General features: G+C 47.6%; 1 protein-coding gene across 1 annotated transcript in view; it reads right to left on the bottom strand.

Moving 5' to 3' along the window:
- PREX1 (phosphatidylinositol-3,4,5-trisphosphate dependent Rac exchange factor 1) overlaps positions 1-14681 on the bottom strand; it is a 158030-nt gene that overhangs the window by 81015 nt on the left and 62334 nt on the right. Inside the window, exons 2-4 of the mRNA XM_016197354.2 lie at positions 12852-12923; positions 9198-9320; positions 1503-1607 (exon numbers count right to left, since the gene is read on the bottom strand). Of these exons, the coding sequence (XP_016052840.2) occupies positions 1503-1607; positions 9198-9320; positions 12852-12923 (300 nt within the window). The remainder of the gene's footprint in view (positions 1-1502; positions 1608-9197; positions 9321-12851; positions 12924-14681) is intronic.

The following is a 14681-nucleotide window of genomic DNA, read 5'->3' as shown; positions in this document are numbered from 1 at the left end:
TTTGAAGTCATCGAAATCACCTTTGGCAAAGGCATGAGGTGTCCCCTAACATATTCTTCCACAGCAACAGGATTTTCAACTGGGCACATGGCTGCCCAGATAAAGCCTATGTTTCCCACCCTCCATTGATGTGAGCGGAAGAGATGTGAGCAGAAGAGATGTGTGCAGCTTCCTATTGTACCCTTACAAGGAGAAAGGCGGCCCTTCCTTCTCACTCATCCTGCATCCCATTGAATGGGTAGAAGTGGGAAGAGGTCTTCTTAGGCCATGTCAATGAGGGCACACCCTAGGGCCTTGGCCTTTGACACTGGAGCCCCCAGACTGTCTGCATCACATTATGAACATGGGAGAGAAATAAATGCTTATCTTGTTTAAACCACTGTTAGTTGGGATGTCTGTAAAGCACACAAATGTATATCTTAACTCATACACAACAAAAAGGGGCTGGTAAAGCTCCAGGGAGATCACAAATGAGAATCCATTTTACACACACGTGAAGCTCTCTGCGGTTATAGGGAAGACCAGCACGGATGTCTATTGCTTTGCCTGACCAACATCCATTCCCAACTTACTTCCACAAGTACAAACCAATTGTCCTTTAAGGGTCCACCACAACCTTAGGGCCTGTGATGTGTGTGGAGTTGACCCCGCCCTCCAGCTCCAAAAGTGATCAATCAGAGCCCCCACCAATCCCTCTATCTACAGCAACTGGCTCAGGGATAAGGTCTTGAGCCAATGAGCATGAGACCCAGGATTTTTGCCTTACTACTGGGAAAGAGAGTTATCTCTATCCTGGAGTCGCTCGGCTATGAGAGGGTATAAATGTGGAGTTGCTGGAGGCCACACTGACACCATGGGAGGAGAGCCTGCCTGGGAATGCAGCCAAGGCAGAGAAAAGCGAAGTCAAGAGACACATTCCTAACGACACCAACTGAACACCCAGGTGCTGCTGTGCCTAAAGCCCTCTCAGGTCTTAAAACTTCCCAGGAAAATGAACCAGTAAATTCGTCTTTTTTTTTTTTTTTTTTTTTTTTTGCTTAAGCCAATTTTAACTGGATTTCTTTTACTTCTTATTAAATAACCCAAATAATACAGTCATTACTACTATTGCAACCACTCTTGTTAGAGTCATTACTTTAACTAGGAACTGGCCAACTTGGCCCTAGGGCCAAATCCAGCCCTCTGCCTGTTTTTGTAAATAAAGTTTTATTGGAACACAGCCATGCTCATTTCTTTACATATTACTTATGGCTGTTTTTGTGTTATAACAGCAAAGTCAAGTCGCTTGACAGGCTGTATGACACACAAAGGCAAAAGTATTCACTCTCTGGCCCTTTACAGGAACGTTTGGCGATCCCTGCTTTAGACAGATTACTCCGGCTGAGGAAGGGATCAGGCAGCATGGGTCAGCATGGAGGTATCAGCATGAAGTTCTCTCGTGCCTGGGGATGCACAAGACTGAAGCAAACGGAAGAGAGGGGCAGGGTGATGGGTAAACTTACCAAAAGGAAGGCGCGCACGGTAGGGATCTTGTTCAGCTCCACAAGCAGCCGCAGGGCCTTCTCGTGGTTACTGCAATATTCCTCATACACACAGAACTTGTCCTTCTGCAAGACAAGGACAGAGCCTGAGACAGGTCACAGCAGGCAGGCAGATGCTCTGAGATGTGCTGCCGACTAGGCCTACAGGCCAGGGAAGAAAGGACTCTGAGAGAGAGACCCCAGACCCTGAGAGACTACAGAGCAGGAGGGATTTCGGGTATAAAGGGCTCCCACTCACTGCAGGTCTCTCCACTTCCACTTTTGCCCCAGTCCATCAGCCTGAGTAACCTTTCAGGAAGCAGCATGGCCCAGGGTCAAGTATACAGACCAAAGCCAGATGGCCTGGGCTTGAACCCTGGCTCTGCATTTCCAGCTATGAACTTGAGCAAGTTACCTGTCCTCTCTGTGCCTTGGTTTCCTCACCTGTAAGCTAGAGTTAATAACAGTCCCTAACTCATGGGGTTGTTATGAAGATTAAAGGAGTTAAAAATGTGAGGGTTCAGCATGGAGTAAGTACTCAATGAATGTCCAATTGTACTATTAAAACACAAGCCAGACTGTGTCCTGCCAATGGTGGTCTATTACATTAGGAATGAAATCCAACACTTTATTAGACTTTCAAGGGTCAGACAATGTGGCCCTACCTTTCTCAGGCCTCATCTTACTGGCCTTCTATCTACTCCTTAAATCTGCCAAGCCTGTTCCTACCTCAGGGCCTTTGCACTTGCCATTCTTTCTACCTAGAACACTCTTCCCCCAAGGCCTGGCTCTTTCGCACCATTCAGGACTGCCACCTCCTCAAATGATACCTGGACCTAGCTAAATGACACCTGGACCAGGTGTTCTTATCATCCACCCATCTGCTTCATTTTCTTTATAGTGCTCTTACAATCTGGATTATCCAGGTTATTTGGTTATCAGTTGTCTTCCCACTGGCTGTCAGCTCCCTGAAGGCAGTGAATATGTCTGTCTTGTTCAATGAAGTATTCCCAGATCCTAGTACAATGCTTGGCACACAGGAGATCCTCAATGAATACTTGCTAAGCCCTGTATAGTATGTATGAACCAGAAGAGTCAACACAGGCTCCAGATTTGGGGGGAACAAGTAGATCTCTGGTGGCTACCACACAGCAGTGGCAGTCCTGAGCTAAAGGGGTAGTTCTGTTGACCTGTATATGTCCCTAAGCCCAAAGCTGGACTCTTTCCAGCCCAGAGGTCACCCATGGGTCATCACATCTATAACCATCAGTCAAGGTTTCCGGGAGTAGAAGGGACAGGAGCCTTCTTAGCAGGAAGCTCTACACCAAGCATTCTCAGTTCCAAAAATCTCACAGAACACTGCCTCCCAACTGGCCAAACCCCAAACAAGGATGTCCTGGGTAAGGTCACTGGGGAGGAAGGGCCTCCACCTTGGTCTGGCGGATGGGCAGAAGACCCCAAGCAGCAAAGGAAGGAAGAGGTGGGTCTGCAAAACAAGCAGCTCATCTTGTTTCTAAGCAAGCCCCCAATCATCCTGCCTATGGGTGGCTGCAGGAAAGAGGAAACCAAAGAGGAGAGAGAATGGGTTTCAGAATCAATCAGCTGCCCCAGCACACCAGTGCACTCTGGGGGCTCCGTGTGCACCATCTGAGCAGGCGGCCTGAGCAGCAAAGTGCTCACAGCCACAGCGATGGCCAACACGAAGTGTGGCTGAGCACTTAGTGCGTGAATGAGGGTAAACTCATTAACCCCTCACAATAACCCGACATGGTAATTACTGTAATTCGACATATCCACACATTGGAAAAACAAGGAAAAGGCATGAGCCCAGGGTCTCACACCTAGTGAAGGGGCAGAACCAGGATTCAATCTCTCCTAACGTCCATGCCAACATCCAGCACAAGGTCAGAGTATGGGATGGGGATAGGGATGGGAATGGGAGATAAAAGCTATGGGTACAAATCCTGATCCACAGATGCACGTACTAAGCTCTGAGGGGCACTGCAGCGTAATGAAGCGCACAGTGACTCTAGAACCAGACCACCTGGGATGGAAACCCAGCTCCATGCTTCCTAAGTAGTGGATGACCTTGGGCGAGCTGCCTCACCTACTTATGCCTCAATTCCCTCACCTATAAAATGAACACAACAGCAGACCCCCCACTTCTTGGGCTGCTGGAAAATTAAATAACAGTATAAGTAAAACAAGGAGAACAGTGCCTGGTACACAACAAACACAACATTTCAAAATACTCTAAAAGTATTAGCTACAAACACAAAATCAATCAATAAAATGAATCAATAGGGAAAAATACCAAAACAAACAATGCCATAATTATCCAAAGTGTACACATGTCAGGGACAAACAACCCTGACACAGACTCCAAAGAATCACCAAACGATCTGAAGCATTACAACACACAATCTACATGCTCCAAACACCACCACCAATACTGGTAAGCACAGAGAAACACACTGAGTCACCAACTACAATCACCTCAACCAGTGTCTGCAACCCACTGAGACCCTGACACATTCATACACACAAGCGCAGGGAGGGAGAAGAGGGGACCCCAGCAACCCCCACGTTGCCCAAGCAGACCTTTTTTCTAATTCCACTTGTGTCCAATCAAGGCCAATGGAGATGGGTAAAAAAGAAGTCTGGACTGCAGGGGTTCACTCAGGCACAGGTAAAAAGATGTGAGGGAGGCTGCCAGACACATAATGTTTCAGAGCCTCTGCATTCCTGTCTATAAATTTTAGAGAATAATGACCTCTCCATAATAAAGTTGTTGTGAGAATTATCAGTTGAATTCATAGCAAGTGCTTAAAATAGTGCACAGCAAGTGCTCATTAAATATTAGCTATTACTATTGCTGTTATTGACATTGCGGCTATGATTACCATCATGATTTCAGCAAATTTATTATCCAATTGGTGAACTGGTCTATGACAGGGTGGAGCAGCGGATAGGTCGGTTTGATGGAAAAAAAAAAAAAAAAAAGACAGGCAGAGTGAGGACAAAGGGAGCTGAGTCAACTCATAGGTCTGGAAAAGGCCACCAGGGGAAGGCACCAGGCAGTCTTTGAGAAATATGGTGGGCCTTGGAGCCCGTGTGTCTTCTCATTTGGGCACTGTCCATCTCCCTCCATCCACCTCCTGCACTGTGAGCTCCAGGGGGGCAGGGTTTGCTGAGGTCACTTCTGTGGTGCCAGTAGAAACTGAAGTCCCCAGCAGAGTGCAGGCACTGTGACTATTTGATGAATAAAAGCAAGAAAGCAGAGGGAGGAACTGAGAAAGGCCTGAAAGCCCCCAAACCAGCCCCGCACTCCTTCTAGAAGACCCTGGTCCACCACAACCACACCCTGGCTCTTCATCAGAACATTTGTTGTTTTACCCACCCAGCACCCATTTTGTTCTGGTCATAGCTCCTAATTCTTCCCTGAGGAACCTCCTCTACACTCAGAGCCCACTGACCCCAGTCCACTCTCAGGCGCCACAGGTGAGCCTGTCACTCAGGCCAAGCCAATCAAAGAGATTCCTGTCCTGGCAACAGTGGTCCAAACTGAGCCAATGACATCTCTCAAGGACTCATGCTAAAACCAATGTGAAGAAAGGCTCTCTTTGAACTGTTGCTGCTGAGCTATCAGTGTCAGCCTGAAACACTGAGGGCCACCTCCGTCAGCACCTGAGGCATCCACCACTTACCACCCCTCAAGAATGAAGTCAATACAGAGGAAAGCAGAGCTCAGAGATACAGACAGACCAAGTGCTGAAAACATCATAGGGGGTCCTGGATCCAGCTATGCCTGAAGCCAACCCACTCCTGAACATTTCATTTATATGAGCTATACAGTCTATTTTGGTTTAAGCCTATCTGAGTTAGTGTTTTTGTCACTTGCAGTAAAGACAGTCCTAATACATGCACACTCCGAAAAGGACAAGAAAATGAAAAAGTGGACCCAAGCCTGGTGACGTGACAGAGTCTCTCTATCCATCTCTATCAGTGCTGTGAAGGATTTGGGCCAGAAAGCAGAGACAAATCTGTTTATTGTCATATGCCAACCCCAATTAATGGGTACTGCCGGCTGGAACACTGGTGAGAATTCTGGAGCCCCCAGGGGGCACAGAGACAGAATACTCTCATTGATTAGCGATGTCTGCCACAGATGCCGGACAGGGAATAAGTGATAAGATCGCCACAGCTGTGTCATTCCTTATCCCGTGAGTCCCTTCTCTGACACCCAGAGACCAAGGCTTGAGGCTTGGAGAAGTTAAATTTGGCAAATGACAACACCCCTCTTCAAAACCAAGCCCAGTTCCATCACTCCCATGCCCTTTCATTGAGTCCAAACCCAGCTGGTCTCAAGCCCGAGACCCTGCAAACCTGGAAATGCTGCTTTTGACAGCTAAGAATCCAAGTGTTCAATTTCATCCTATGGGCCCCACATGGGCTTTGATTGTTTTGCCAGGAAGAAACAAACAGTTGTGCACACATACAAATGGTGGGTAGGGAACGTGTGGCTGCGGGTTTGGGCTGTGATGGAGGGGAAGGGGCCAGCTGCCAGCTGGGGACAGCTGGGTAAGAGGGTCTGGGCCCCCAGAGAGGACTCGAGGAATGTCAGAGGTGGTGGCTGCTGTCCACAGTACCTGGGGGGTGACACTGGCTCCACGGAGACCATTTGCTCTGAGCCACTCACTTCACACCCTGAAACACTGAGACTTGGCAAAAGGGAGGAGCTGACCATGGGACATCTCTGGTGGGAAGGGAAGTATGAGATCCCAGTCTCACTTTTGCAATGTTTCCCCAGCCTATCCACACAGCTGCAGGGATCTCAGTAACTCAGACCACACCCCTTCCCTGCTGAAAACTCAGAATAAAATCTCCACAGGCTCTGGCCCCCATGACACCCCTGACTTCCTCCATCTCTCCTTTGCTCTGGACACCATGGCCTCCCTGCTCCCACCCCAGGGACCCTGCCCTTCCCCCAGATCATCCCATCTCACCTCCCCACAGAGACCCACCCTGACCAGGGTTCCCAGAGAAAACACAAGACACTCAGTTAAGTGAATGAAGAAATAACTTTTAAGTATAAGTATGTCCCAAATACTGCATGAGACATACTAAAAATGTATTTGTCATTTACCTGAAAGCCAAATTTACTCAGCTGTCCTGGCTGTTTTAACTTGCTAAACCCAGCCACCTGTCCCTAACTTCCCAATGTCAGCCGACCTTGAGTCAAGTCACTCCCTCTCACACCTACATTTACGTTCTTCACCACCTATGTCTCCATCTGAAACGACTGCCTCTGTTATTAACTCCCTCACCCTCCGCTTCTCTGGTCTATGAGCCTCATGGCAGTAGGGAGCAAGTTTGTCTTATTTAGGGCAGCATCCTCGGGGCCTAGTATTGTGCCTAGCACACAGTAGGTGCTTAGTATGTATTTCAGGAGACATTACCATATAAGAAGGTGAAAAACACAAACCCTGGAGCCAAACTACATGGGCTCAAATCCTGGCTCCATTTCCTGGCTGTGTGAGGTTGCACCATGGCTTAACCTCTCTCGGCTTGTTTCCTCGTCTGTAAAGTGGGTATAACAATACCTACTGTTTAAGGTTGTTGGGGAGTTTTAATGAATTCATACACACATAGCACTGAGAACAGGGCCTGGCACCAAGAGAATGTTCGCTCAGGGCCAGCCTGTGATCATGTCAGCAGCAGTGGCTGGGTCTGGGGTGAGGGAGTGAGGGATTCTCCCACTGTTCCACTGACAGGGGGGTGGAACCCACCATGGGCTGGTCTGTCAGCCAAAGCCCATTGGGTCTGATGTTGCCCTTTCTCTCCTGAGAGCCTGTCCGCAGAGCTCTGGACCCAACTACCACTCCAGCACCTAGATGCCACCTCGGCAGGGAGTGAACAAACCTGCGCAGGAGGCTGGCCTGAAGACCCTGCCCTGGGGTTGTGGTGGACTCTGGGATGAGCCACATGGGCCCCATCAGGACCAAGGCACCCACAGCCCCACTGAGTTCCTCCCCGGGAACTGCCGTGGGCTGAGGCTTTACACACACTCCCAGGACAGTCCACATACAGGGACTGGGCAGTGCAGGGTACAAAGGCCTACCGCTATTGCTGCAATCTGGGAAGACATGAAGCCACCCCGGCTTGAGTTCCTCCTGGTGGGGACTGTGCAACCTCTCCTTCAGCTGCTTCCAACCCCCTGCACGTAAATCTCCAGCTTCCAGAAACTCAGCCTATAGCAGTGGCTGCTTATGAAAAGTAGTCAGTGCACTCCTCCATGTGCATGGGAAAGAGGGGGTGACAATTTTCAATTAAAATGATGGTTCTAACTTAAAAACACTGAATCACACACAGAGAAAGGTGATTCCTTTTTCAATTGTTCCAGTTACCTCAGGGGGGGGTCTCGGCTCAGTGTGATATGACTCAAACACCATCTAACCCTGTTTATCTCCCCTTTGATCGAAGCTGGGCAGGCCTCAGGCTCAGAAACCCAGGTGGGGAGTTTCTAGACAGAATGCGGTAACTCAGTTTGGTTTCTATTGCATTCTTTTTATGGTTACCTTCTATTTATAGCAATCATTTTCCATTTCCAATGATGATGCAAATTTCCCTTTTTAAATGGAATTTAAGTTTTTTTTAAGAAAATCTATTTCTTAAATGATAAAACAGATAATATGAAGGGTACCCAGATACAGCAAAAATTACAGCGTGTGAATCAGTGAAGTCTGGCTTTGCCATTAGGAGGGTTCAAATCCCAGCTCTTCCACCTATACAGTCATGACCTTGGATTTAACCTTTCTCTCAGGTTGCTTGCCTGTTGAGTAAGCTTAGGACTGGATGCTAGTCTTGATGCAAGGACAGATCAGTGGGCCGACGCTCTAACCACTGAGTACACCAGTCAGGGCAATAGCATCCAACATTTACTGAGCACTTACCATGTGCCAAGAGCTGATCTGAACACTCTCCTTACATTAGTTCACTCGATCCTCAACAACATCACAGGTAGGTCTAGTTTTTTACCCATTTTACAGGTGAGGACACTGAGACACAAACAAATTAAAACAACTCACTGAGCGTAACACAGCTTATGAGCAGCTCAGCAGCCTGGCTGGGAACACTGCCCTCCCAACAGAGTATGAGCGAGTGGCTTCCCCTGGGCTGTAACTCCGAGGGCAGAGCTACACCAGCCTGTGTCATCCTAGACTCTGACCATCAAGATGTGATCCTTTAGAGAAGAGAGTTAGTGATGATGATGACAATGACTACGTGAGGGCCAACACGGACCCAGAGCTTACTATATACCAGCGTTTCTCACTCTCGACGGGCTTACAGTTGAGGTCAAATAATGCTGTCGTGGGGGCTGCCCTGTGCATTAGAGGATGTTTGGTGGCATCCCTGGCCTCCACCCACTAGAAGCCAGAGCCACCCCCAAACTGTAACAACAAAAAATGTCTCTAGACATAGCCTAACATCCCCAGGGGCAAAACCACCCCCTAGCTGAAAACCACTGCTCTATGTTATATGCTTTATTGCTTTATCCCTTTGGGTCTTTCCATCAGCCCAAGGAGGGGGGCATGATTATCCCTACTTCTCAATCAGGGGAGAAGCCCACTTCCCCAAAGCTATAGGCTCCGACAAGGGCTGGGGCACTATACTCACGAATCTTAAGAAAACGTTCCCAAGTTCGTGCTGAGACTGAGGCTCCGGATGTAAACAATACTCCAAGGCAGCCAAGAAATCCTTATGAACTTCCAAGATGTCTTCGATGTTTGAGAATAGGATCTGTGAGGAAAAGTGAGGCCGGAGGACAGCATCAATCAAGGCACAGAAAAAAAGTGCATAACTCCCAGCCAGAGCAGGTGAGGGCGTGGTGAAACGGACACTCTCACACCCTGGAGCCAGTTTACACTAATGAAAACAATGATAACAAAAAATACTGCCGACATTAACTAAACAGGATTAATGCCTAATCCTGTGCTAAGACCTTTATACACATTATGGCATCTAATCCTCACTCTAACTCCGTGAGATAGAAACTATTATTATCGCCAACTTGTACAAGAAGAACGCAGGCTCAGAGAAGATAATTAGCATTGCCAAGGTCACACACATATCCAGTAAGCAGCAGAACTGAGTTGCACACAGCAGAACTGAGTTGCACACTCAGCGTGCAAAGAATGTATTAGACATTCATCACAGTCTTCATCATGGCCACACCCAGCATGTCCAGCCATAAGACTGGTTTTTAAAATAATCAGGGTACTTTGATGCACCCATTAAAATGATGTGGTAGAAGAAAATACAATAGGGAAGGGTGTTTGAAAGTGTCGTTTCAACTCACAAATATATGAGTGCCCGTTTCTCCTTATGAATCTATAAAGCTGGAAATGCACATACACTCTCATCCAGCAATTCTACATTTCAAAATTTGACCTTTCAATCAGTCACTTCCAATTAGGAGCAGTTTTGCCTCCCAAATGACATTTGCCAATGCCTGGGGACATTTTTGTTTGTCACAAAACGGGGAGGAAGATGCTACTGGCATCTCATAGGTAGAGGCCAGTGATGCTGCTAAACATACAACACATGGGACAGACCCCCACAGCAAAGAACTGTCCAGCCCAAAGTGTTAACCGTGCCGAGGCTGAGAACTGGGTGGATGGCCATGAACATATATTATTTACAGTAGCAAAAGACTGGGGGAAAGGCCAAATGTTCATTAATGAGGACTCATCAAATAGTTAAATAAACTGGACTGGTTACACTTAACTACATTCCACACACTGAAATATTATGTGGCCTATGAAAATAATCTACAGATCTGATGTATGGTTATGGATCCTGGAATGAACCTTGATATATATTGTTGAGTGGGAGGAATCATGGTGCCAAACAGAATTCCAGTGTTGGCCCATTTGTGTAAAATAACACATACAAAAAAAACTCCTCTCTTTGCTGGCAGTAGCAGGGGCGACCTGGACAGGGACAAAAACTAGTAACTATAAGGGCCCCTGGGAAGGAGAATCAGGGGAGACTTTCATTTACTTTAGGTTCCTTTTTCTGTTTCTTTAAAATAAAATAAAAACAGATGCATTTTTTATTAAATTTGTTGAGGTGACATTGGTTAATAAAATTATATAGATTTCAAGTATATATTTCTATGATACATCATCTGTACATTGCATTGTGTGCCCACCACCCAAAGTCAAATCTTCTTAAACAGATGCATTTTCAATTTAATTTTGAAGAAGGCACTCACACATTCAAAAATCAAAACACAGTAAAATAAATTCGGTGAGGAGTTCCTCTCCCACCCATCTCTCCACTCCCCACCCACTGTGGCTTGAGATGACAGGTGTTACTACTGGTTCATGGTTCCTTCTATGGTTTCTTATGCATTCATTCATTCAGCAAGTACTGACTGAGCACCTACTATGTGCCAGGCACTGTTAGAGGCCCTGGGGATACAGCAGGGAAGAGACAAGTGCCTGCCCCCATGGAGGTGACATTCTAGTGCAAGGGGACAGACAACAAACAAAAAACTATAGTTTTCTAGGTGATAAGAAGCAATAAGAGACAAACAAAACAGGAAGTAAGTCCCAGGGCAGGGCAGAAGTAGTTTGCAAATTTAAATACAAAAGCCAGGGACAGCCACTCTGAGGTGACATTTGAGTCAAGACCTGAAGGAATAAAGATCAGCCCCATGGACCCCAAGAATGCCCCAGAGAGCGTGCAGAGGGAGATGGCCTGAGTGTGGGCAGGGAAGGCTGAGGGGCTGAAGACCACTCCTCAACTGCTGTAGTCTGAGAGCACCAGGCCTCACCCTGGGGGGACGCTCATCCCAAGAAGTGGCTGGAAGAATCACCCACATTGTTTGGTTAGTTTTCTCTCTCTCGTTCTGTCAAGATCATATGGTTGAATCTCTGCTTCTGTCAGACACATATGATATATCCTACTGTTATACTTGCTTCAAGGAATGGCTGTAAAATTTCAAAACAAATACTGTCTCCTCAGCTTTCACCCAAAAGAAATGAGAGCCTGTGTCTACCGAAAGATGTAACAAGAATGGTGATAGTAGCCAAACCTGGAAGTAACTCAAATGTCCACCCACAGGAGAACAGATGAGTAAACTGTGGTACATCCATACTGTGGAATACTACACAGCAATGAAAAAGAATGGATCGTGGTTACACACAACATGGGAAAATCTCACAGACATAACTGAGCAAAAGACAGCAGACATGATGGAAGAGCTCATTTTTACATAAAATTCAAGGACAGTCAAAAACCAATCAGTGCTAACCAATCAGCAGGTATCCTTGGGGAGGGGCATTTACTGGGATGGGGCACAGAGGAGCCTACACTTAGGATTTGAAATTATAATAACTTCTAAGTTGTAATAAATTATAATAATAGATGTCATAAACAATAAATACTCAGTAAATACTTGCTGAATGAATGAGTGAATGAATGAATGTATGAAAACCTCCAATGCCAGCACTACCAGGGACCAGCCATGCAGTGACCCTGAACAAGTCTCTTTACATCTCTAAGCCTCAACTTTCTTATCCAAAAAACTGGGCCCAGAATTGTCAATGTGCCAGGTTACTCTCCAGATTGATCAGGACATGCGGGCAGGCAGGGGTGGGGCGGGGGGAGAGGTCCTGCTTTACCAAGTCCTTTGTGTGTTGTACATGCTGGCACCTCTGACCCCCTTCCTGCCCTGTCTCCCCTTCTCTGGGACCAGGACCCTGGAGCCCCAAGGACTGAAGGCAGCTTCCCAAAGAGTGAGGTCATACAAGAAAGCCAGGCCCTGGGGAGCACTGGGGCCTCCACCATGCACACAGAGGGCCTATTGACATCCTCCCGAAACTCCCCAGAGCCACTGCCAAAACGAAGCCTGGACCCAATTATTCATGTGCCCTGCCTCCACATTCAATGCCCAGGGCAGGGGCTGGAGGTGTGAGGCTCCCAGGGGCGCCTGGGAAGGGATTTTCCGCTGGCTAGAAGCCAGGGGGCCTGGCATGAGGAGGTTGGAAGACAGGATGGTCATGTTGAGCAAAGGGAGAAAGTCTTGAGTTGGAGAGTGGAAGCCTGAGGTTGACTTCTCCTGACATCCACTAAGCACAGTTTGCTCACAGGACTGAGAGGCCTCTAGGGGCTGCAGGAGCACGCTGCAGGAAGACAAAACCAGCTGCCAGCATGGTGAATGCACCCCAGACCCCCGAGCACACTCTAAGCATTGCCCCAGGAGGAAGCAAGGCACGCGGCAGCAGGGACCATCTGCAAAGGGGCCGACCCAAGTGTCCCCACCTTGACGTTCTCCTCCGTGAGGCCCTTCTCCACTGAGTCCGCCACGTTCTGCCGGATGCGGTACAGGAACGCCTGGAGGAGAGAAGCAGGAAGATGTGAGTGGCCACACCTTGATCTCCCAGGGATGGCCCGAAAGAAAAGTCACAAGTTCAAATGCCAACTAGGACCTGGGAGGTACCACAGTCCAGGGACACAGGCAGTGAAAAAGAGAAAACTATTCTGCCATTCAGTCAACAAATGTTTATTGAGCATCTGCTACACCAAGCTCTGTGCAGAAAACACCACGAAGCCTGCCCCGCTTCACCACCCATGGGCCTTCTAAATAGTAACATATTCATACGGCTCAAAAGTCAAAAATACAAAAAATCTCTTTCTAACACCCCTGGCCCCATCCATCTAGTCCCTCCCCCCCCCCCCCCACAGGAACCACAGCTACTAGTTCCTAGTATATCCTTCCAGAAGATCTTCATGTAAAAAATACACACACATGCTAGTCAAAGAGTACAAATGGCCAGTTATAAGATGAACACGTTCTAGGGATTTAATGTGCAGCTGGCGATTACAGTTAATAATGCTGTATTACATACTTGAAATTTACACTGCGATGGTAATCATTTTGCAATATATAGGTATATGAAGCCAACACATTGTACACCTTAAATTTATACAATGTTATATGTTAAATATATCTCAATAAAGCTGGAAAAATAAAACACACATGTATATACACATATACACACACACACATATATATATATATTCTTATTTTTTTCCCTTTTTACATTCCAAAAAATAGCAGCAAAAACAGGGTGTGCTGGCCCTGCTTTTTCCACTTGCTATAGCTTAGAGATCCCTTCCTATCATCACACAGGAAGCATCTCATTCTCTTTTTACAGCTGCCCAAGATCCTACTGTATGGATGGAGCACAGGCAGTCTGCCACTTTTTTCAGGGCCTCGGAACAGAAAAATCATTTCTCTCCTCAGTGATGTGACAGGCGACAAAGAGAGGAGCAATGGGGACTGTGGGGAATGAGCAGCGCACACCCATGTAAGGAGTGGCCACTAGTCCCCTACAAGTGTGGCCCGGTGGGAAAGCAGCAAGCCCAATATCACCAGATGTTCTGGGTTTTGGTTTTTTGGGTGGTGGTTGCTTTTTCCCCAAGAGAGCCAGAGGTTAGGATTTCTTAAAACCAAAGTCTCCCAATTTTTAAATGTTGGCAAAAGAGCCCTCTGCTTCTGTGAGGAACTGGATATTAAGGGTTGAGCATGCAAGTAGGGGGACCAGAGTAGAGGGGTGCCATCAAGCTGAGAGATGATGGTGGCCTGGCTGGTGTGGGTGGGAGAGTTGACAGAGGAAGAGCTACTGAGAAGGTCCAGTGGATGGGCAAAGGGACAGAACAAATATGGAACAGAAAGGGGGAAATGGGAGACAGCACCGGAGGGAGACCAAGGCCAGTCATGCACGGCAAGCCCCGTCTGGTTTGCCCAGATTCTAGGACTTAGCCCCAGGTTGACCTGGCAACAGCCAGGTGGAGACCCTGCAAAAATGACTTCATGGTCCTGTCATGGCCACAGGGCCAGGAGGAGATATGGTGGCCAGCCAGTCACCCTTCCTGCAGTGGCTGCTTATAGCACAGGAACTCCAGGAGGGGGGCTGGATGAGCACACACTGTTCCTGTCACAGAGCTCAGCTGCAGGTTAATTAAGAGCATGTCTCATTCAACCACGCTTGTCTGGGGAGATCTCTGAGTGGTGGGGAGATGGAGGGGATGGTCCAGGATGGAGGGAAGCAGGGAAAGGTGGCAGGAAGGAGGCTAGCCCTCCACAGA

This window comes from Miniopterus natalensis, chromosome 7 (assembly GCF_054644295.1).
Source record: "Miniopterus natalensis isolate mMinNat1 chromosome 7, mMinNat1.hap1, whole genome shotgun sequence".
In the NCBI taxonomy this organism is placed as follows: domain Eukaryota; kingdom Metazoa; phylum Chordata; class Mammalia; order Chiroptera; family Miniopteridae; genus Miniopterus; species Miniopterus natalensis.
The sequence above is the reverse complement of the archived record's forward strand: the minus strand, read 5'-3'. Positions and strand labels throughout refer to the sequence as shown.